This window comes from Somniosus microcephalus, chromosome 2 (assembly GCF_052327205.1).
Source record: "Somniosus microcephalus isolate GS21.2 chromosome 2, FLI_Smic_1.0, whole genome shotgun sequence".
Taxonomy (NCBI): domain Eukaryota; kingdom Metazoa; phylum Chordata; class Chondrichthyes; order Squaliformes; family Somniosidae; genus Somniosus; species Somniosus microcephalus.
The window spans coordinates 388,099,649-388,123,558 of record NC_140988.1 but is presented as its reverse complement, the minus strand read 5'-3'; the positions used below and the strand labels follow the sequence as shown (position 1 = coordinate 388,123,558).

General features: G+C 48.7%; 1 protein-coding gene across 3 annotated transcripts in view; it reads right to left on the bottom strand.

The window, feature by feature from the left end:
- rtkna (rhotekin a) overlaps window positions 1-23,910 on the bottom strand; it is a 303,025-nt gene that overhangs the window by 219,064 nt on the left and 60,051 nt on the right. For all 3 annotated transcript variants that reach the window (XM_085976431.1, XM_085976433.1, XM_085976432.1), the window contains 4 exons: window positions 10,385-10,446; window positions 8,623-8,676; window positions 8,256-8,373; window positions 5-229 (listed from right to left, as the gene is read on the bottom strand). In XM_085976431.1, the coding sequence (XP_085832557.1) occupies window positions 5-229; window positions 8,256-8,373; window positions 8,623-8,676; window positions 10,385-10,446 (459 nt within the window). The remainder of the gene's footprint in view (window positions 1-4; window positions 230-8,255; window positions 8,374-8,622; window positions 8,677-10,384; window positions 10,447-23,910) is intronic.

Here is a 23,910-nt window from a genome sequence, read left to right as displayed (position 1 = left end):
GTACGCCACAGGTGCAGCTGGTAACAAGATGGGGCTGGTGCCTCCATTGGCTGTCGCACTCTCTCCAGTGCTGTCAAGGCCAGCTCGAACCTTCTTCCCTGTTGAGCGCCCCAGGGAGCTGCTGAGTTTGATCGCAAGCTTTTTGGGTGCACTGGTAATTGAGAAATCCTCTTCTACACAACAGCTGTAAATCTCCACCTTCATCTCAAAATCAGGTCCAACACTGGAGCTAAAATAGAAAATAATGAGACAAGAAAATGGCATAAATGGTTTACACTGACAGAGAGAGAGAGGAAGAATCACTAACAGAGAGAGGAAGAATCACTGACAGAGAGAGAGAGAAAGAATCACTGAGAGAGAGAGGAAGAATCACTGACAGAGAGAGAGAATCACTGACCGAGAGAGGGAGATAAAGAGAGACACCGACTGAGTGAGTGTGAGAGCGAGAGCTACGTGTTGAGGTCAAGGAATGCATTTGAGACAGTTTCCTGGAACAATACATCATAGAACCAACCAGGGAACAGGTTATTTTAGATCTGGTCTTGTGTAATGAGGCAGGAATAATTAGTAATCTCATAGTAAGGGATCTTCTGGGGAAGAGTGATCATAATATGATGGAATTTCACATTGAGTTCGAGAGTGACGTACTTAAATCCGAAACTAGAGTATTAAACTTAAATAAAGCCAATTACATAGGTATGAGGGGCGAGTTGGCTAAGGTAGATTAGGAAATTAGATTAAAAGGTATGACGGGTAAATAAGCAATGGTGAACATTTAAAGAAATATTTCATAATTCTTAATGAATATACATTCCATTGAGAAATAAAAAATTCCACAGGAATAGTGATCCATCCATGGCTAACTAAAGAAGTTAACAATAGTATTAGATTAGAAGAAGAGGCTTATAATGTTAGAATCGTAGAAGTTTACAGCACAGGAGGAGCAGAGGGAGCAGTGAGGCGGAGCCCGGTATAAAAACCGGAGAGAGGCGAGGCCCGAGACCAGTTCGGACCAGAGGGAGCAGTGAGGCGGAGCCCGGTATAAAAACCGGAGAGAGGCGAGGTACACCAACTCAGCAGCGGGGAGAGAGGTAAAAAGTAATCAGTGTGTGACATCACCAGGGAGCAGGTAAGTGATTGGTTGGTGAGTATTTCTCTTTCTTAAACTTTAACTCTGTAGTTTATAGTTACTAGGGTCTTTTCTGGTGTAGCAGGGACTGTTGGTAGACTATACAAGCGCCTTAGAGATATTTTTAATTGGTGATAGTAAATTAATTTAAATTAAGTAAAGGGAAGGTCATGCCAGGTGAGCCCAGCCCCGTGTTATGCTCCTCTTGCTCTATGTGGGAATTCAGGGACACTGCCGGTGCCCCTGATGACCACGTGTGCCAGAGATGCATCCATCTGCAGCAACTAGCAAACCGCATTGAGGCGCTGGAGCTGCGGGTGGATGGGTTGTTGAGCATTCACGATGCTGAGAGGTTCGTGGATAACACGTTTAGTGAGTTGGTCACACCGCAGGGAAGGGCTGCACAGGAAGATAGGAAATGGGTGACCACCAGGAGGAGCAATAGAAGCAGGCAGGTAGTGCAGGAGACCCCTGTGACCATTCCCCTCTCAAACAGGTATACCACTTTGGATACTGTTGAGGGGGATGACTCACCAGGGGAAGGCAGCAGCAGCCAACTTCCTGGCACTGGGGGTGCTCCTGCTGCCCAGGAAGGGGGGAAAAAGAGTGGGAGAGCAATAGTGGTAGGGGATTCTATAGTAAGGGGAACAGATAGGCGTTTCTGTGGCCGTAGACGTGAATCCAGGATGGTTTGTTGCCTCCCTGGTGCCAGGGTCAAGGATATCACTGAGCGGCTGCAGGGCATTCTGGAGGGGGCGGCTGAACAGCCAGAGGTCGTGGTCCACATTGGTACCAACGACATAGGTAAAAAGAGGGATGAGGTCCTGCAGCAAGAATTTAGGGAGCTAGGTGAAGGACTAAAGAGCAGGACCTCAAAGGTTGTAATCTCTGGATTACTCCCGGTGCCACGTGCTAGTGGGTATAGGAATAGGAAGATAGAACAGATGAATGCGTGGCTAAAGGGATGGTGCAGGGGGGAGGGCTTTAGTTTCCTGGATCACTGGGTCTGCTTCTGGGAAAGGTGGGACTTGTACAAGTCGGACGGTTTGCACCTGAACCAGAGGGGAACCAATATCCTTGCGGGGAGGTTTGCTAGCACTGCTGGGGGGGGTTTAAACTAACTTGGCAGGGGGATGGGGTACAGAGTGGAGCTATAGCAGGGGATGATTTACAGCCAAATACAGAGGAAAAAACAAGTCAGCTGGGAAGGCAGAGCAAATATGTGAAGGCAAAAGGGAATATGGCAGGGCTGGAAGGCATTTATTTTAATGCAAGGAGTCTTGCAAATAAGGTGGATGAACTGAAAGTGTTGTTGAACACATGGGAGTACGATATTGTTGCTATCACGGAGACATGGTTGAGGGAGGGTCAGGACTGGCAGCTCAATATTCCAGGGTATAGAATCTTCAGGCGAGACAGAGGGGGGTGTAAAAGAGGAGGGGGTGTCGCAATATTAATTAAGGAGTCAATTACTGCTGTAAGGAGGGATGATATATTAGCGGGTTCCTCTAATGAAGCCATATGGGTAGAACTTAAAAACAAAAAGGGGGCAAGCACTTTGCTGGGAGTGTACTATAGGCCCCCAAACAGTCAGGGGGAGATAGAGGAACAGATATGTAGGCAAATCTCAGAAAAGTGCGAAAATAATAGGGTAATAATAGTGGGGGATTTCAACTTCCCCAATATTAATTGGGATAGTCAGAGTGTGAAAGGCTTAGAGGGTGCAGAATTCTTAAAGTGCATCCAGGAGAGCTTTTTGAGCCAACATGTAGAAAGTCCTACAAGAGAGGGGGCGGTACTGGACCTAATTCTGGGGAATGTAGCCGGGCAAGTGGTGGAAGTATCAGTAGGAGAGCATTTTGGCGACAGTGACCATAATTCGGTGAGATTTAAGGTGGTCATGGAAAAAGACAAAGACGGCCCGGAAATAAGGGTACTAAATTGGGGGAAGGCCGATTTTAATATGATAAGGCAGGATCTGGCCAAAGTGGACTGGGAGCAGCTACTTATAGGAAAATCCACATCAAAACAGTGGGAGACTTTCAGAAGGGAAATAGAGAGAGTACAACGCCAACATGTTCCTGTAAAGGTCAAGGGTGGGACCAACAAGCAAAGGGAACCTTGGATGACAAGGGATATACAAAAATGCATTAGAAATAAAAGGGGGGCTTTTGGCAGTTACAAAAGACTAAAGACGGAAGAAGCCCTAGAGGAGTATAAAAAGTGCAGGGGCATACTCAAAAAAGAAATTAGGAGGGCGAGGAGGGGCCATGAAATAACACTGGCGAGCAAAATAAAGGAAAATCCTAAGATGTTTTATAAGTATATTAAGGGCAAGAGGATAACCAGGGAAAGGGTAGGGCCCATTAGGGACCAAAGTGGCAATCTGTGTGTAGAGCCAGATGATGTAGGTGGGGTTTTAAATGAATTTTTTGCATCTGTGTTCACTATGGAGAAAGACGATGCAGACATAGAAATCGGGCAAGGGGACTGTGACATACTTGAACATATTAGCATCGAGAGGGAGGAGGTGCTAGCAGTTTTAGCAGGCCAAAAAGTGGATAAATCCCCAGGCCCGGACGAGATGTATCCCAGGCTGCTGTGGGAGGCAAAGGAGGAGATTGCAGGGGCTCTGACACAAATTTTCAGAACCTCTCTGGCCACAGGGGATGTACCAGAGGACTGGAGAACAGCTAATGTAGTACCATTATTCAAGAAGGGTAGCAGGGATAAACCAGGGAATTACAGGCCAGTGAGCCTAACATCTGTGGTAGGGAAATTATTGGAAAAAATTCTGAGGGACAAAATTAGTCTCCACTTGGAGAGGCAAGGATTAATCGGGGATAGTCAGCATGGCTTTGTCAAGGGTAAATCATGTCTGACAAATCTGATTGAATTTTTCGAGGGGGTGACTAGGGGGGTGGATGAGGGAAATGCTGTGGATGTGGTTTACATGGACTTCAGTAAAGCTTTTGACAAAGTCCCGCATAGGAGACTGGTCAAGAAGGTAAGAGCCCATGGGATCCAGGGTGCCTTGGCGCGTTGGATCCTAAACTGGCTGAGTGGCAGGAGGCAGAGGGTGATGGTCGAAGGTTGCTTTTGTGACTGGAAGCCTGTGTCCAGTGGGGTACCTCAGGGATCGGTGCTGGGTCCCTTGTTGTTTGTGATCTACATAAATGATTTGGATGAGAATGTAAAAGGTATGATCAGTAAGTTCGCAGATGACACGAAAATTGGTGGGGTGGTAAATTGCGAGGAGGAAAGCCTCAGGCTACGGGACGATATAAACGGGTTGGTCAGATGGGCGGAAAAGTGGCAAATGGAATTTAACCCGGAAAAGTGCGAGGTGATGCATTTTGGACGGACAAATAAGGCAAGGGAATACACAATGAGTGGTAGGACCCTAGGAAGTACAGAGGGTCAGAGGGACCTTGGTGTACATGTACATAGATCCCTGAAGGCAGCGGAACAGGTAGATAAGGTGGTTAAAAAGGCATATGGGATACTTGCCTTCATTAGCCGAGGCATAGAATATAAGAGCAGGGAGGTTATGATGGAGCTGTACAAAACGCTGGTAAGGCCACAGCTGGAGTACTGTGTGCAGTTCTGGTCACCTCACTATAGGAAGGATGTGATTGTTTGGAGAGGGTGCAGAGAAGATTCACCAGGATGTTACCTGGGATGGAGCGCCTCAGCTATGAAGAAAGACTAAACAGGCTGGGGTTGTTTTCCTTGGAGCAAAGAAGGCTGAGGGGGGACCTGATTGAGGTGTACAAAATGATGAGGGGCATAGATAGGGTAGACAAAGAGGAACTTTTCCCCTTAGTAGGGGGGTCAATAACAAGGGGGCATAGATTCAGGGTAAGGGGCAGGAGATTTAGAGGGGATTTGAGGAGGAACTTTTTCACCCAGAGGGTGGTTGGAATGTGGAACTCACTGCCTAAAAGGGTGGTAGAGGCAGGAACCCTCACAACATTCAAGAAGCATTTGGATGAGCACTTGAAATGCCATTGCATACAAGGCTATGGACCAAATGCTGGAAAATGGGATTAGACTGGACAGGGATGGATGGGCGGCGCAGACACGATGGGCCGAAGGGCCTCTTTCTGTGCTGTAAAACTCTATGACTATGACTCTCTAAGGAGGCCATTCTGCCCATCATGTCTGTATCGGCCGAAAAAGACCTCTCCAGCCTAATCCCACTTTCCAGCTCTTGGTCCGTAGCCCTGTAGGTTACGGCACTTCGTGCATATCCAAGTACTTGTTAAATGTGATGAGGGTTTCTGCCTCTACCACCCTTTCAGGCAGTGAGTTCCAGACCCCCACCACCCTCTGGGTGAAATAAAGTCTCCTCAAATCCCCTCTAATCCTTCTACCAGTTACTTTAAATCTATGCCTCCTCGTTATTGACCTCGCTGCTAAGGGAAATAGGTCTTTCAATTCAATTCAATTCAAATCGCTTTATTGGCATGACAAGTTACATCTTATGTTGCCAAAGCATCGGAAAACATTCATGTTTGTTCACAAAAATACAGATCTATCCATACAATGTATAAACAGATATATCCCTGAGTGTATAGATATACTTTCATATAATTTATATATACTCTTATCTTATCTTTAGTGGTTGTCCCTCTGTTTATGGCAAGCTGTAACATAGTGTGCCGCTAGTGTTATGCAACTTCTCTCTTCCCCTAGTAGGTATGGGAGCTTTTGGTCGTCATTCAATTTTCTGAATTCCGGGCATATTTTTGTAAATTTTGGGCAGAAATTCTCCCTTATGCCCTGATATTTTCTACAAGCTACAAGCAAGCTCATAATTAAATACACCTCAATTAAGTCTCCCCTCAGCCTCCTCTGTTCCAAAGAAAACAACCCCAGCCTATCCAATCTTTCCTCGTAGTTAAAATTCTCCAGTCCTGGCAAGATCCTCATAAATCTCCTCTGTACCCTCTCTAGTGCAAGCACATCCTTCCTGTAATGTGGTGACCAGAACTGCACGCAGTACTCTAGCTGAGGCCTAACTAGTGTTTTATACAGTTCAAGCATAACCCCCCTGCTCTTGTATTCTATGCCATGGCTAATAAAGGAAAGTATCCCGTATGCCTTCTTAACCACCTTATCTACCTGTCCTGCTACCTTCAGTTACATGCACTCAAGGTCCCTCTGATCTTCTGCACTGCTCAGTGTCCTACCATTTATAATGTATTCCCTTGCCTTGTTAACCTTCCCAAATGCATTACTTCACACTTCTCTGGATTGAACTCCATTTGCCACTGTTCTGCCCAACTGACCAGTTCATTGATATCTTCCTGCAGTCTCCAGCTTTCTTCCTCACTATCAGCCACACGGCCAATTTTTGTATCCTCAACCATTTCCTGCCTCGTTGGGCTGGAAACATACTGATCAAGAAAGTTCTCCTGTATACATTTCAGGAATTCCTCTTCCTGACTCAGTCCTGCCTCCCAAGATATTGTTCCTCCTTTCCTCCCTTAGTCTCTGCACAGAGCAACGCCTCATCCTTGCTGATTTCAATCTTCATCACAGCTGCCTTCCCCTCTCACCTCTGTGGCTCCCGGTCTAACAATGCCTCTCAAGCCTGTTCCGCCATTCAATTAGATCGTGGCTGATCTTTATCTTAACTCCATCTTCTCGCCTTGGTTCCGCAGCCCTTAATACCCTTGCCTTACAAATATAGACCTCAGTTTTGAAATTTTCAATTGACCCCCAGTCTCAACAGTTTTTGGGGAATCGAGTTCCAGATTTCCACCACCCTTTGTGTGAAGTGGTGCTTCCTGACATCACCCATGAACAGCCTGGCTCTAATTTACAGGTGATGCCCCCTTGTTCTGGACTCCCCCCACCAGAGGAAATAGTTTCTCTTGATCTACCCTATCAACTCGTTTAATCATCTTAAACACCTCAATTACATCGCCCATGAATCTTCTAAATTCAGTGGCGTACAAGCCTAGTCTATGCAACGTCTCCTCAAAATATAACCCTTTTTGCCCCGGAATCATTCTGGTGAATCTGCGCTGCTCCCCCTCCAAGAAAAAATCAAAGAGCAAGTTATTATCTAAATGGAGAGAAACTGCAAAGTGCTGCAGTACAAAGGGATCTGGGGGTCCTGGTGCATGAAACACAAAAAGTTAGTATGCAGGTGCAGCAGGTGATCAGGAAGGCCAATGGAATCTTGGCTTTTATTGCAAGGGGGATGGAGTATAAAAACAGGGAAGTCTTGCTGCAGTTATACAGGGTATTGGTGAGGCCACACCTGGAATACTGCGTGCAGTTTTGGTTTCCATATTTAAGAAAAGATATACTTGCTCTCGAGGCGGTTCAGAGAAGGTTCACTCGGTTGATTCCAGAGATGAGGGGGTTGACGTATGAGGAAAGGTTGAGTAGGTTGGGACTCTACTCATTGGAGTTCAGAAGAATGAGAGGCGATCTTATCGAAACATATAAGATTGTGAGGGGGCTTGATCGGGTGGATGCGGTGAGGATGTTTCCACTGATGGGTGAGACTAGAACTAGGGGGCATAATCTTAGAATAAGGGGCTGCCCTTTCAAAACTGAGATGAGGGGAAACTTCTTCACTCAGAGGGTAGTAAATCTATGGAATTTGCTACCCCAGAGAGCTGTGGAAGCTGCGACATTAAATAAATTTAAAATGGAGATAGACAGTTTCCTAGCAGATAAGGGAATTAGGGGTTACGGGGAGGGGGCAGGGAAGTGGACGTGAGTCTAGATTCGGATCAGCCATGATCGTATTGAATGGCGGAGCAGGCCCGAGGGGCCGTATGGCCTACTCCTGCTCCTACTTCTTATGTTCTTATGTTCTTAAGGCCGATATATCTTTCCTGAGGTGCGGTGCCCAGAACTGAATGCAGTATGCCAAGTGGGGTCTGAACAGAGCTCTGTGCAACATAACCTGTAATGTAACTCTCCCTCATCTAACTCTCCCTCCTTCATTCCTCCCTGCGTAACTTTCCCTCATTACTCCCTCCGAGTAACTCTCCTTCATTACCCCGACAGGCGAGAACACATCCTGCATTATTCCCTGAGGCAAAGGCATATCTAGAGGCCATATGATTGGTTGGCCTGAGAAGTGCAGTTTTCAACTTACAACACAACAGTATTTTCAAAACAAATATCAGTCATGGTGCGATCCACTATCACCATCTCCGTGTCATAAATGTCACAGCCAATCTGGATCAATCCGAATACAGCGTAGCGATGGAAATCTGTGGAGGACACAGTGAGGGTCAGTCACATGAGCGAGAGCAATACCGTAAACATCACCTCAGTCCAATGCACAGAGCAACTGACTCCCCTCCCCCCACCTCTGCATTCCCCCGCTCCCGCACCTCTCGCTCCATTCCCCTCCCGCGTCACCCCATCCCCTCCCTCCCACACCCTCTACCTCTCTTCCCGCCCCTCCAGCAAACAGTTATCTCAACTATGTCCACTCAGAAACAAATTTCAAATCTCACCTCCTTTATTTTTGAAGTAATCGGTGTCTTTCCACATCAAAGGAATTCGAAGATCTGTTAATAAGAACACAAGAACATAAGAAATAAGAGCAGGAGTAGGCCATTCGGCGCCTCGAGTCTGCTCCGCCATTCAATAAGATCATGACTGATCTTCTACCTCAACTCCACTTTCCCGCCCTATCCCCATATCCCTTGATTCCCTTAAATCTATCGATCTCAGTCTTGAATATACTCGATGACTGAGCTTCCACAGCCCTCTGGGATAGAGAATTTCAAAGATTCACCACCCTCTGGTGAAGAAACTTCTCCTCAGATGAGCTGCGGCAGGGTGGAGACGTGCAATGTTACGGAGGTGTAAGTAGGCGGTCTGAGTAATAGAGAGGATATGGCGTCGGACGGTCATCCCTGGGTCAAATACAATACCCAGGTTGCGAAGAGTCTGGTTCAGCCTCAGACAGTTGCCAGGGAGAGGGATGGAGTTGGTGACTAGGAAACAGTGTGTGGCAGGCACCGAACACAATGGCTTCTGTCTTTCCCATATTTAAATGGAAGAAATTTCTGTTCATCCAGTACTGGAACATAAGAACATAAGAAATAGGAGCAGGAGTAGGCCATTTGGCCCTTTGAGCCTGCTCCGCCATTCAATAAGATCATGGCTGATCTTCTACCTCAACTCCACCTTCCTGCAATATCACCATACCCTTCAATTCTCCTAATATCCAAAAATCTATCGATCTCTGTCTTGAATATACTCAATGACTGAGCCTCCACAGCCCTCTGGGGTAGAGAATTCCAAAGATTCAGAACCCAGTGAGTGAAGAAATTTCTCCTCATCTCAGTCCTAAATGGCCGACCCCTTATTCTGAGATTGTGACCCCTGGTTCTAGACTCTTCAGCTAGGGGGAAACAGCCTCTCACCATCTACCCTGTCAAGCACTGTAAGAATTTTATGTTTCAATGAGATCACCTCTCATTCTTCTAAACTCTAGGGAAAATAGGCCCAATCTAATCAATTTCTCCTCATAGGACAGCCCTCTCATCCCAGGAATCAATCTAGTGAACCTTCGTTGCACCGCCTCTAAGGCAAGTAAGTCCTTCCTTAAGTAAGGAGATCAAAAGGAGAATTAAAGCCATTTAATTCACCATGAAACAGGGAAGAAGGTGGTGCAAATTGGTCCAACACACGGAGTTAGAATGAGTGTCTATGGCAACTTAAAACATTACTGGCTTAAAACAGATTAAACACGCGGAGTTAGAACATAACAACTAGGTTAGAAAAGGATAAAGTGCAGAAATGTTAAAATGTGGTATGTGAACACATCAAACACATGGGGTTAGAATGGGTTAAACAGTGGAGTTTTAGTGTGGATTAGCAGAGCACCTTTATGAAGAGCAGGTCTGAAATCAGGGTTCCAGCAGATTAAACAATCAGGGTTCGAGCGGATTAAACAATCAGGGTTCGAGCTGATTAAACAATCAGGGTTCGAGCGGATTAAACAATCGGGGTTCGAGCGGATTAAACAATCGGGGTTCGAGCGGATTAAACAATCGGGGTTCGAGCGGATTAAACAATCGGGGTTCGAGCGGATTAAACAATCGGGGTTCGAGCGGATTACCAACGCCGAATGTGCAGGTTATGTCTCGCTTCTTTCCAATAACCGCTCCCTGCTGCTTCTGTGTCTCTGGGCATTTACCTAAACCCTGTGCCCAACTCGGATGTGATCCAAGGGAATTTTATCAATTCTTGCTACTTTGTCCTTACCAGAAATGGCAACTTTTCCCTTGCATGGCAATCGATCTTCAAGCATTCCTGCATCCGAGGATCTGCAGAGAAACCATCAATCAGATCAGTGGTGAACAAAACCAGCTTCAAATTAAGTGGTACATTTAAAAAAAATTGTTCTGGGGACTTGGGCGATGATGACAAGTTCGGTATTTATTGCACTTCCCTAATTGCCCAGAGGTGGCGGTGTTGGGCTTTCTTGTTGAATCATTGCAGTCCATGCAGTGAAGGGGCTCCCACCTTGGGGTTAGGTAGGGAATTTCACTATATTCTCCCAGCATTGAAGAAGGAAGGGCGATACATGTCCAAGCCAGGATGGTGTGTGACTTGGAGGTGGTGGTGCTTCCACAGCATTGTTAATCTTGTCCTTCTCTGATGGAAGAGGCCACAGGGCAGGCAGGAGAGGTACTCGATCCTTTCTCACTGGCTGTATCTTGGTTACAGAGGAGCCCTTGTCAAGATACCGAGTGGACAAGTTACAACAACAACTTGCATTTCTATAGCAGCTTTAATGCAGTAAAGCGTCCCAAAGCGTTTCATGGAGCAGTTTCAGACAAAGATTGACACCAAGTCAAATAAGGTGATATTAGGACAGGTGACCAAAAGCTTGGTCAAATAGGTAGGTTTTAAGGAGGGGGGCACGGTGGCATAGTGGTTAGCACTGTTGCCTCACAGCGCCAGGGACCCGGGTTCAAATCCGGCCTCGGGCGACTGTCTGTGTGGAGTTTGCACATTCTCCCTGTGTCTGCGTGGGTTTCCTCCGGGTGCTCCGGTTTCCTCCCACAGTCCAAAGATGTGCGGGTTAGGTTGATTTGGCTATGATAAATTGACCCTTAGTGTTAGGGGATTAAATACGTGGGGTTACGGGGATAGGGTGGGATATGTGTCGGTGCAGGCTCGATGGGCCGAAATGGCCTCTATCTGCACTGTGGGGATTCTGTGATTCTGTGATTCTGAGTGCTTTAAAGGAGTAGAGAGAGGTAGAGAGGCGGAGAGGTTTATGGAGGGATCCAGAGCTTAGGACCTAGGGAGCTAAAGGCACGGCCGCCAATGGTGGAGCGATGAAAATCAGGAACACGCAAGAGGCCAGAATTGGAGGAATGCAGAGATCTCGCAGGGTTGTATGGCTGGAAGACGTTACAGAGATAGTGAGTGGTGAGGCCATGGAGGAATTTGAAAACAAGGATGAGAATTTTAAAATCAAGGTGTTGCCGGACCGGGAGTCAAGCGGAGCAGGCACAAGGGGCTCTATTGGCCGACTCATGCTCCCATTTCTTTTGTTCTTATGTAGGTCAGCGAGCACAGTGGCGATGGGTGAACGGGATTTGGTGCGATTTAGGCGACAGGCCGCAGAGTTTTTGATGAGCTCAAGTTTATGGAGGGTGCAACGTGGGAGGCCGGCCTGGAGAGCGTTGGAATTGTCAAGTCTGGAGGTAACAAAGGCATGGGGGAGCGTTTCAGCAACAGATGAGCTGCGGCAGGGTGGAGATGTGCAATGTTACAGAGGTGTAAGTAGGCGGTCTGAGTAATAGAGAGGATATGGCGTCAGACGGTCATCACAGAATCACAGAAACCCCACAGTGCAGATAGAGGCCATTTCGGCCCATCAAGCCTGCACCGACACATATCCCACCCTATTCCCGTAACCCCACGTATTTAATCCCCTAACACTAAGGGTCAATTTATCATAGCCAAATCAACCTAACCCGCACATCTTTGGACTGTGGGAGGAAACCGGAGCACCCGGAGGAAACCCACGCAGACACAGGGAGACTGTGCAAACTCCACACAGACAGTCGCCCGAGGCCAGATTTGAACCCGGGTCCCTGGCGCTGTGAGGCAAGTGTGCTAACCACTATGCCACCGTGCCCCCCTGGGTCAAATACAATACCCAGGTTGCGAAGAGTCTGGGTCAGCCTCAGACAGTTGCCAGGGAGAGGGATGGAGTTGGTGACTAGGAAACAGTGTGTGGCGGGCACTGAACACAATGGCTTCCGTCTTTCCAATATTTAAATGGAAGAAATTTCTGTTCATCCAGTACTGGAACATAAGAAACAGGAGCAGGAGTAGGCGTAGGCCATTAAGCCCTTCGAGCCTGCTCCGCCATTCAATAAGATCATGGCTGATCTTCCACCTCAACTCCACGTCCCCGCACTATCCCCATATCACTTGATTCCCTTAATATCCAAAAATCTTTCAATCTCTGTCTTGAATACACTCAACGACTGAGCCTCCACAGCCCTCTGGGGTAGAGAATTCCAAAGATTCATCACCCTCTGAGTGAAGAAATTTCTCCTCATCTCAGTCCTAAATGGCCGACCCCTTATTCTGAGACTGTGACCCCTGGTTCTAGACTCCCCAGCCAGGGGGAACATCCTCCCTGCATCTACCCTGTCAAGCCCTGCAAGAATTTTATATATTTCAATGAGATCATCTCTCACTCTTCTAAATTCTAGGGAATATAGGCCCAATCTACTCAATCTCTCCTCACAGGACAATGCCCCCAACCCAGCAATCAGTCTGGTGAACCTTCGCTGCACTCCCTCCAAGGCAAATATATCATTCCTTACATAAGGAGACCAAGACTGTACACAGTTAATTTCTCCAGTACTATTTCTTTACTAATACTAATTTCTTTAAGTTCCTCATGCTCACTAGACCCTTGGTTCCCGACTATTTCCGGAATGTTTCTTGTGCCTTCTTCCATGAATACAGATATTTGTTTAACGTCTCTGCCATTTCCTTATTCCCCATTATAATTTCTCCTGTCTCTGCCTGTAAGGGACCCACATTTACTTTCGCTAATCTCTTCCTTTTTACATACGGTCTGCACAGAGCGGGATTAAACGGAGTGGACTTGAACAAAGTGTTTTAGTTGGGAATTTGGAAAGAGCGGGTATTCGGAGAAGAGAGGGAAGGAGTTGTTGCTTTTTGCCTACATTACTTGTAGTGCTTTGTGTTATGATTATTTAATTTCAGTACCCATAACTTAATCTAGATTAAGTAATTAGTCAAGAAACTACACTGTAAACTAAGTTACCTAATTACAAATTTAATTAAATAAAACAAGGTCATATAGGGCTGGCAGTGTAGGTGGTGCCACAACTGCAGCATGTGTGAGTTTGTGGAGAGCATTGTGATCCCGGCAACCACGTTTGCAGTAAGTGCCTGCATCTTGAGGAACTTCAGCTCAGAGTTGTTGAGTTGGAGTCTGACGTGCAGACAGTGCGGGGCATCAGGGATGGGGAGAGTTACCTGGACACTTTGATCCAGGAGACAGTCACACCCCTTAGGTTAGATAGTGGTACAGGTCTGGTTAGTGCTCAGGGACAGGAGGGTGTGACTGCAACTCAGGCAGGTAAGGGGACCCCAGGTGCAGTGTTGGAGGAACCTCGGCCTTTGCCCTTGTCCAACAGGTATGAGGTTCTTGCTGTCTGTGTGGATGAGGGAAAAGCCTGCAGGATGGATGAGCAAGCTGACCATGGCACCATGGTCCAGGAGGCCATTCAAGTAGGGAGAGTGAAAGGGACTGTAGTTGTGGTAGGGGACAGTATAGTCAGAGGGATAGATACTGTTCTCTGCAGCCGCGACAGAGAGTTCCGAAGGTTGTGTTACCTGCCCGGTGCCAGGGTTAAAGACATCTCCTCGTGGCTGGAGAAGAACTTGGAGAGGGAGGGGAGGATCCAGTTGTCGTGGTCCACGTAGGAACCATTGACACAGGTAGAACTAGGAATGAGGTTCTGCTGATGGAGTTTGAGGAGCTAGGATCCAAATTAAAAAGCAGAACCTCAAAGGTAATAATCGTTGGATTGTTACCTGAGCCACGCGCAAAATGGCAAAGGGACTAACAGAGGTTTAAATGCTTGGTTCAAAGAGTGGTGTGGGAGGAAGCGGTTTCGGTTCATGGGGCACTGGCACCAGTACTGGGGAAAGAGGGAGCTGTTCCGTTGGGACGGGCTCCACTTAAACCGGGCTGGGACCAGTGTCCTGGCGAACCAAATAACTAGAGCAGTAGACAGGGCTTTGAACTAATGAAGCAGGACATGGGAGGCTTCAGGACAGAGTAAATTTAAAAGCAGCGAGAGAAATGTCAAGGCTCTAGAGCAGAGTAGAGTTTTGGGTAAAAATAAGCAGAGTGGGTCAGGAAGGGACAGAGAGCGTAACAAAGGTAATAAGGGCATCAGTGACTAAGGTGACATCAGGGAAAAAGAGAAATAAGTCAAAGTTAAAGGCACTATATCTGAATTCGCGAAGAATTCGCAACAAAATAGATGAATTGATAGCGCAGATAAAATTAACAGGTTTGATCTAATAGACATACAGAGACGTGGTGGCAAAGTGACCAGGGTTGGGAACTAAATATTCCAGGATACTTAACTTTTAGGAGAGAGAGGCAAAATGCAAAAGGAGGCGGGGTAGCCCTGATAATAAAGGATCTTAGCTCCGAAAATCAAGAAGTAGAATCAGTTTGGGTGGATATAAAAAACAGCAAGGGGCAGGAAACATTGTTTATAGGCCCCCAAACAATAGTTGTAATGTAGGGCAGAGTATAAATCAGGAACTTAGAGGTGCATGCAACAAAGGTAATACAGTAATCATGGGGGACTTTAATCTACATCTAGACTGGGCAAACCAAATTTGCAGTAATAGTGTGGAGGACAAATTCATGGAATGTATATAAAATAGTTTTCTAGCTCAGTATGTTGAGGAACCAACTAGGGAACAGGCTATTTTAGATCTAGTATTGTGCAATGAGAAAGTGTTAATTAATAACCTTGTAGTAAAGAGACCTTTAGGGAAGAGTGACCATAATATGGTAGTGTAGGAATGTCTAGTTCCTATCAAGAGACTGAGGTCGACTCAGGCGATCAAACAAACGATGTTTAATGTAAAACTAATTGGCCTAGAAATTCAGTGGCCTGCGCCACCAGTTTGCGCCCAAAGAGGGCTTTTGCACCACTGGCCAAACCTACCGCGATATTTAGCGGGGCGCTAATGGCGGCGTTAGGCTGTGGCGCTGCGCCGCCGCTGATGACATCATCGGTGTGCGCAGCGCCCCGCTGGCCATATTTGGTTGCTGCCGCCTCCTCCGCGCCGGCCGCAAACAGCGACCGGTACACGGGGCCTACCTGTGCCGGTAGTGGGGCGAGTTAAGGTGGAGGTGCGGCCGGCCGCTTTTTCGCCGGCCACCTGCCCGCACCTCCGTCCCCGGCCTCCTACACCCCCCCCCCGCGGCATTGCCGGCTGTTTCCCGAGAGCCCGGCACTTCTCCTTGGTGCCGGGCTCATTTGCCAGCACTCGCGAGCGGGGATCGCGCTGTTGCAGGCACCTCCCCCTTAAGAGTGAGAGGAAGGCCTGCAGTACCGCAGGCTGCCGTGCCGCAGCGGGTGGCGCTGCGGCACTTTGCACGCCGATATTCAGTTTCAGCGCCCCAAGCGGGGCGCCGAAACCCTTGTTTAGCGGCCGGCTTCCACTTGGGGCGCTGAAACTGAATATCCCGCTGGCGCAAGTGGCTCCGCGCGCAGCGGTAATTCCGGCGCCCAGGCGAGCTGGGTGCCCCTAACTGAATTTCTAGGCCATTGAGTTTAACAAACAGTTGCAAGAGAACTACGAATACAGGTCTAGTCAGTTTGGAGGCTCCATGAGGACTGCTTGGGCGGTCCCGTGGCTGGCGTCATGACGTCATCATGTTTTTCCCGCCGGTGGGGGATCACGTGATGAACGGCGTGACGTCATCGCATTTGCCCGCGCTCTTAAAGGGACCGCGCTCTGTACATGCAAACAGTATATACAAAGGTCCAGACTCAGGCTGTAGCTAACATATTGTTAAAGGGAATTATATACATTTGATCGGAGTCCCTTAGTGGCTCCGCCACAATAGAATTTTAGATTGAGTTTGAAAGTAATTTAGTTAAATCCAAAACTAGGGTCTTAAATCTAAACAAAGCAAACTATGTAGGTATGAGGGACGAGTTGGCTAAGGTAGATTGGGAAACTACATTAAAAGGTATGACAGTAGACAAGCAATGGCGAACATTTAAAGAATTAATACATCATTTACAACAAATATATATTCCTTTAAGGCACAAAAACCCCACAGGAAAAGTGGTCCAACCGTGGCTAACAAGAGAAGTTAAAGATAGTATTAGATCAAAGGAACAGGCTTATAATGTTGCCAAAAGAGTTGTAAGACTGAGGATTGGGAGGATTTTAGAATTCAGCAAAGAAGGACTGAGAAATTGATAAAGGGAAAATAGAATGAGAGTAATCCAGTGAGAGACATAAAAACAGATTGTAAAAGCTTCGATACATACGTAAAAAAGAAAAGATTAGCAAAAGTAAACGTGGGTCCCTTACAGGCTGAGACAGGAGAAATGATAATGGGGAATAAGGAAATGGCAGAGAAATTAAACAAATACTTTTTGGGCTGGATTTTGCCAATGGGGGGCAGGCTGGGTGTGTGTCAGGTGGTTGGCGGTCCCCGGCCCCGCCTCCGATGTGATTTGTGACAATTGGCCGATTTTCCCCTAATTGGGCATTTGATTTCCAGCGTGTGGAAACCCCTGGCCCAATGAGTCTTTTCATACAGAAACTCGCTTCCAATGACATCATCTATGCAGCTGGATTAAAGGCCTGCAAGCAGCCTTGCTTCTTTTTCAGCCTTACAACTTTATGACCATTCTTCTGAGGGATTCCTGCTGCAAGTATGTTCAGCACTAGACCAAAGTGTGCACCCAGATTCGATACAAGCTCTGGTGGAGGGAGCAAGAGCAAATAAGGAAGTGCTCTTTCCTTCCTCAGGGAGGAAACAGCCTCCACAACAGACTAAAGCTGTGTGACTGCAAGTGGCCCAGGAGCTCAATGTGATTTCTATGTGCAGCAGAACCTGGCTGCAGTGCAGAAAGAGGTTTCATGACCTTCTCCGCACATGAAAAGTGAATATTACATTCCCATCACCCTCAATCTGATCCCCATCGCCTCTCATCACCAGCACTCTGCTTTGTCAACCTCCTCCTCCACATCCCACTTCACCCTTACATCCCTGCACCCTTAACCATTCCCTCTCTCTATGTTCACATTCACTTAACTATTCAACTATGCAGCCCTCACACTCCCTATCACTGTGATGCAATGACAACAACTTACAACACACAGGGAGGGCCCTTGGTCTTGGCACCTCACTCCATCTTTGTCTCCTTCTAAGCATCTATGCTATGGATTCTCTACACTCACGCCTTCATTCTCACTCAAACTCCACTTGTGCCCTCATTGCAGGGACCCCTCTTTTTCCGAGTGGCAGGCAGTGACTAGTGGGGTACTGCAGGGATCGGTCCTTGGACCCCAGCTATTCACAATATATATTCATGATCTAGACGAGGGAACTAGATGTAATATCGCCAAGTTTGCAGACGACACAAAGCTGGGTGGGCGTGTGTGCTGTGAGGAGGATGCCGAGAAACTCCAGTATGATTTGGGCAGGTTGGGTGATTGGGCAGAAGCATGGCAGATGCAGTATAATGTGGATAAATGCGAGGTTATCCACTTTGGTGGCAAAAACAGGAAGGCAGATTATTATCTGAATGGCAATAGATTGGGAGAAGGGGAAGTGCAACGAGACCTGGGTGTCCTTGTGGACCAGTTGCTGAAGGTAAGCATGCAGGTGCAGCAGGCGGTTAAGAAGGCAAATGGTATGTTGGCTTTCGTAGCGAGAGGGTTTGAGTACAGGAACAAGGATGTCTTGCTGCAGTTGTACAGGGCCTTGGTGAGACCACACCTTGAGTATTGTGTGCAGTTTTGGTCGCCTTATCTGTGGAAGGATGTTCTTGCCATGGAAGGAGTTCAGCGAAGATTCACCAGGCTGATACCTGGGATGGCAGGAATGGCGTATGAGGAGAGATTGGGTCGATTGGGCTTGTACTCACTGGAGTTTAGAAGAATGAGAGGGGATCTCATTGAAACTTATAAAATTCTAACAGGACTAGACAGACTAGATGCAGGAAGGATGTTCCCAATGGCGGGGGAGTCCAAAACCAGGGGTCACAGTCTAAAGATAAGGGGTAAGCCATTTAGGACAGAGATGAGAAGGAATTTCTTCACCCAGAGAGTGGTGAACCTGTGGAATTCTCTACCACAGAAGGCAGTTGAGGCCAATTCATTAAATATATTCAAGAAGGAGTTAGATATATTTCTTAAGGCTAAAGGGATCAAGGGATATGGGGCGAAGGCAGGGACAGGGTACTGAGTTTGGATGATCAGCCATGATCTCATTGAATGGCAGAGCAGGCTCGAGGGGCCAAATGGCCTACTCCTGCTCCTATCTTCTATGTTTCTATGTTAAAAGAGAGCCCACAATAAGAGGGAAAGGGCGAGGAGAGGAGAAGGGCCACCCTCAATAGGCCAGCTCACCAATGCAGAGGAGGCGGTCCTGGAGATCGTGGGAGTGGTGGAGGATGTGCAAGTGGCGGACAGACAGACGGGAACATCACAGCAAGTTGGTGACAGAATAGTTTTGCATCTCTCTCATTGACATTGCATGAGTGACTGATAATGATTCTGATGCTCTAACAGATTGACTTATGATCATCTGCACAATTCAATGTGGATGCAACCTTTATTTCACATCTCGAACTCTTTCCTTTACTCCCCCACAGGACCATCGAGAGCCCCCCTCCCCACTGTCCAGGAGGAAGAGCTTGAGCCTGAAGACCCCTCAGAGGAAGCGGCAACTTCTGTGGGCGCAGTGTCAGCAGAATTCACCGCACCCAGCACCAGCACAGACACTCACACCTCGGTGGGACCTTCGCAAGATAGAGTAGTGTTGTCACCTGGTGTTTCACAGATCTCAAGTGAGCATCAGCAGATAGTCATAGAGGTATACAGCACAGAAAGAGGCCCTTCGGCCCATCGTGTCCACGCTGGCCATCAAGCCCTGTCTAATCTAATCCCATTTCCCAGCTCTTGGCCCGTAGCCTTGTATGCTATGGCGTTTCAAGTGCTCATCTAAATGCTTCTTGAATGTTGTGAGGGTTCCTGCCTCTACCACCCTTTCAGGCAGTGAGTTCCAGATTCCAACCACCCTCTGGGTGAAAAAGTTTTTCCTCAAATCTCCTCTAAACCTCTTGCCCCTTACCTTGAAACTATGCCCCCTGGTTATTGACCCCTCTACTAAGGGGAAAAGTTCCTTTCTACTTACCCTATCTATGCCCCTCATAATTTTGTACACCTCAATCAGGTCCCCCCTCAGCCTTCTCTGCTCTAAGGAAAACAACCCCAGCCTGTCCAGTCTCTCTTCATAGCTGAAGCGCTCCAGCCCAGGTAACATCCTGGTGAATCTCCTCTGCACCCCCTCCAATGCAATCACATCCTTCCTATAGTGTGGCGACCAGAACTGCACACAGTATTCCAGCTGTGGCCTAACTAGCGCTTTGTACAGCTCCATCATAACCTCCCTGCTCTTATATTCTATGCCTCGGCTAATGAAGGCAAGTATCCCATATGCCTTTTTAACCACCTTATTTACCTGTCCTGCTGCCTTCAGGGCTCTATGTACATGCACACCAAGGTCCCTCTGATCCTCTGTCCTTCCTAAGATCCTACCATTCATTGTGTATTCCCTTGCCTTGGTAGTCCTCCCAAAATGCATCACCTCACACTTTTCAGGGTTAAATTCCATTTGCCACTGTTCTGCCCATCTGACTAACCCGTCTATATCGTCCTGTAGCCTGATGGTGGAGACAGGGACAGCAGTGGAGAGTCCTTGTCGGAGGGCGCAGGACTCTGCCAGCTCGGCTCAGCTGCATGTCGACCCTGTGCCTCCGGGTCCATCCAGAAGGAGAGTGGTGCTGGAACTCCAGGAACAGGTGCAGGAGTCTCCGGCAGGTTTTGTCTCCAGAGTCGCTGCGAGTGTGCAGCGAATGGAGGAGTGCATCGCGAACATGAGCAGAGCCTTTGTGGAGGCATTGGCGCATGAACGCATCACCACAGAAAGGATGGCAACCTCCGTGGAAAGGATGGGTTGAGGAAGCGCTCAGTCGAGGTGGGGAGAGGGGTTTCCCAGGAGGTCACACTGGAGATGGGCGTCAGGCTCCAAACTTCCACAACAATGGGTAGGCCTGCTAAAAGTTCCCCCAGACCTGAGACAACAAAGTTCTGCCACCTGCAAATGATGATTGCTGAAAACTCCTTTCTAATGGCAGAGCTGCAGCTGTTAGTAAGCAATCCACTTGAGGCCTCCAGGATTACCTGGCGTGTTCCAGAGGAGACGTGCAGCAGGGGGGAAAAGTGGGAAAATCAGAAAGGCCTCTCAAAATGGGATTATAGAGGGAATTAGCTGGTTGTTAAGGACCTTAAGGGCCTATCCCGCCTCTGGGAGGCGGGATGGAAATGGGGTCTGAAACCACGAATGTGGGAAAATTGCTCAGAGGCGGGATGGAAGCTGGATCGGATCTGCCCGCCATTTTTTGTGATTTTAACACCTCACACGCCTCCAAGCCCTTTGTGTCGGCCTTCACAGAAGAAGACACAAAAAACTTTCCGGAAATAATGGCGAACCAAGGCTCTAGCAAGAATGAGGCGGCAGAGTACTACAAACAGCGTGGGAGCAGAGAGCCAGAGCGGCAGAGTACTGCAAACAGTGTGGGGGCAGAGAGCCAGAGCGGCAGAGTACTGCAAACAGTGTGGCAGCGGAGAGCCAGAGCGGCAGAGTACTGCAAACAGTGTGGGAGCGGAGAGCCAGAGCGGCAGAGTACTGCAAACGGTGTGGGAGCGGAGAGCCAGAGCGGCAGAGTACTGTAAACAGTGTGGGAGCGGAGAGCCAGAGCGGCAGAGTACTGTAAACAGTGTGGGAGCTGAGAGCCAGAGCGGCAGAGTACTGTAAACGGTGTGGGAGCGGAGAGCCAGAGCGGCAGAGTACTGTAAACAGTGTGGGAGCAGAGAGCCAGAGCGGCAGAGTACTGTAAACAGTGTGGGAGCAGAGAGCCAGAGCGGCAGAGTACTGTAAACAGTGTGGGAGCGGAGAGCCAGAGCGGCAGAGTACTGTAAACAGTGTGGGAGCTGAGAGCCAGAGCGGCAGAGTACTGTAAACAGTGTGGGAGCTGAGAGCCAGAGCGGCAGAGTACTGTAAACGGTGTGGGAGCGGAGAGCCAGAGCGGCAGAGTACTGTAAACAGTGTGGGAGCAGAGAGCCAGAGCGGCAGAGTACTGTAAACAGTGTGGGAGCAGAGAGCCAGAGCGGCAGAGTACTGTAAACAGTGTGGGAGCGGAGAGCCAGAGCGGCAGAGTACTGTAAACAGTGTGGGAGCAGAGAGCCAGAGCGGCAGAGTACTGTAAACAGTGTGGGAGCGGAGAGCCAGAGCGGCAGAGTACTGCAAACAGCGTGGGAGCAGAGAGCCAGAGCGGCAGAGTACTGCAAACAGTGTGGGAGCAGAGAGCCAGAGCGGCAGAGTACTGTAAACAGTGTGGGAGCAGAGAGCCAGAGCGGCAGAGTACTGTAAACAGTGTGGGAGCGGAGAGCCAGAGCGGCAGAGTACTGTAAACAGTGTGGGAGCTGAGAGCCAGAGCGGCAGAGTACTGTAAACAGTGTGGGAGCAGAGAGCCAGAGCGGCAGAGTACTGCAAACAGCGTGGGAGCAGAGAGCCAGAGCGGCAGAGTACTGTAAACAGTGTGGGAGCAGAGAGCCAGAGCGGCAGAGTACTGCAAACAGTGTGGGAGCGGAGAGCCAGAGCGGCAGAGTACTGTAAACAGTGTGGGAGCGGAGAGCCAGAGCGGCAGAGTACTGCAAACAGTGTGGGAGCAGAGAGCCAGAGCGGCAGAGTACTGTAAACAGTGTGGGAGCGGAGAGCCAGAGCGGCAGAGTACTGTAAACAGTGTGGGAGCTGAGAGCCAGAGCGGCAGAGTACTGTAAACAGTGTGGGAGCAGAGAGCCAGAGCGGCAGAGTACTGCAAACAGCGTGGGAGCAGAGAGCCAGAGCGGCAGAGTACTGTAAACAGTGTGGGAGCAGAGAGCCAGAGCGGCAGAGTACTGCAAACAGTGTGGGAGCGGAGAGCCAGAGCGGCAGAGTACTGTAAACAGTGTGGGAGCGGAGAGCCAGAGCGGCAGAGTACTGCAAACAGTGTGGGAGCGGAGAGCCAGAGCGGCAGAGTACTGTAAACAGTGTGGGAGCGGAGAGCCAGAGCGGCAGAGTACTGTAAACGGTGTGGGAGCAGAGAGCCAGAGCGGCAGAGTACTGCAAACAGAGCGGGAGCAGAGAGCCAGAGCGGCAGAGTACTGTAAACGGTGTGGGAGCAGAGAGCCAGAGCGGCAGAGTACTGCAAACAGTGTGGGAGCAGAGAGCCAGAGCGGCAGAGTACTGTAAACAGTGTGGGAGCAGAGAGCCAGAGCGGCAGAGTACTGTAAACGGTGTGGGAGCAGAGAGCCAGAGCAGCAGAGTACTGTAAACAGTGTGGGAGCGGAGAGCCAGAGCGGCAGAGTACTGCAAACAGCGTGGGAGCAGAGAGCCAGAGTACTGCAAACAGCGTGGGAGCAGAGAGCCAGAGCGGCAGAGTACTGTAAACAGTGTGGGAGCGGAGAGCCAGAGCGGCAGAGTACTGTAAACGGTGTGGGAGCAGAGAGCCAGAGCGGCAGAGTACTGTAAACGGTGTGGGAGCGGAGAGCCAGAGCGGCAGAGTACTGCAAACAGTGTGGGAGCAGAGAGCCAGAGCGGCAGAGTACTGCAAACAGTGTGGGAGCGGAGAGCCAGAGCGGCAGAGTACTGTAAACATTGTGGGAGCGGAGAGCCAGAGCGGCAGAGTACTGCAAACAGTGTGGGAGCAGAGAGCCAGAGCGGCAGAGTACTGTAAACAGTGTGGGAGCAGAGAGCCAGAGCGGCAGAGTACTGTAAACAGTGTGGGAGCAGAGAGCCAGAGTGGCAGAGTACTGCAAACAGTGTGGGAGCGGAGAGCCAGAGTGGCAGAGTACTGTAAACAGTGTGGGAGCGGAGAGCCAGAGCGGCAGAGTACTGCAAACAGAGCGGGAGCAGAGAGCCAGAGCGGCAGAGTACTGCAAACAGTGTGGGAGCAGAGAGCCAGAGCGGCAGAGTACTGTAAACAGTGTGGGAGCGGAGAGCCAGAGCGGCAGAGTACTGTAAACAGTGTGGGAGCAGAGAGCCAGAGTGGCAGAGTACTGCAAACAGAGCGGGAGCTGAGGAACTGAAAGAAATTAGTATTAGTAAAAAAAATAGTACTGGAGAAATTAATGGGACTGAAACCGATAAACCTCCTGGATCGGATTGCCTGCATCCTAGGGTTTTGAAAGAGTTGGCTATAGAGATAGTGGATGTATTTGTGTTAATTTTCCAAAATTCCATAGATTCTAGAACGGTTCCCGAGGATTGGAAGGTTGCAAATGTAACCCCACTATTTAAGAAAGGAGGGAGAGAGAAAACAGGGAACTACAGACCAGTTAGCCTGACATCTGTACTAGGGAAAATGCTAGAATCTATTATTAAGGACATGGTAACAGGGCACTTA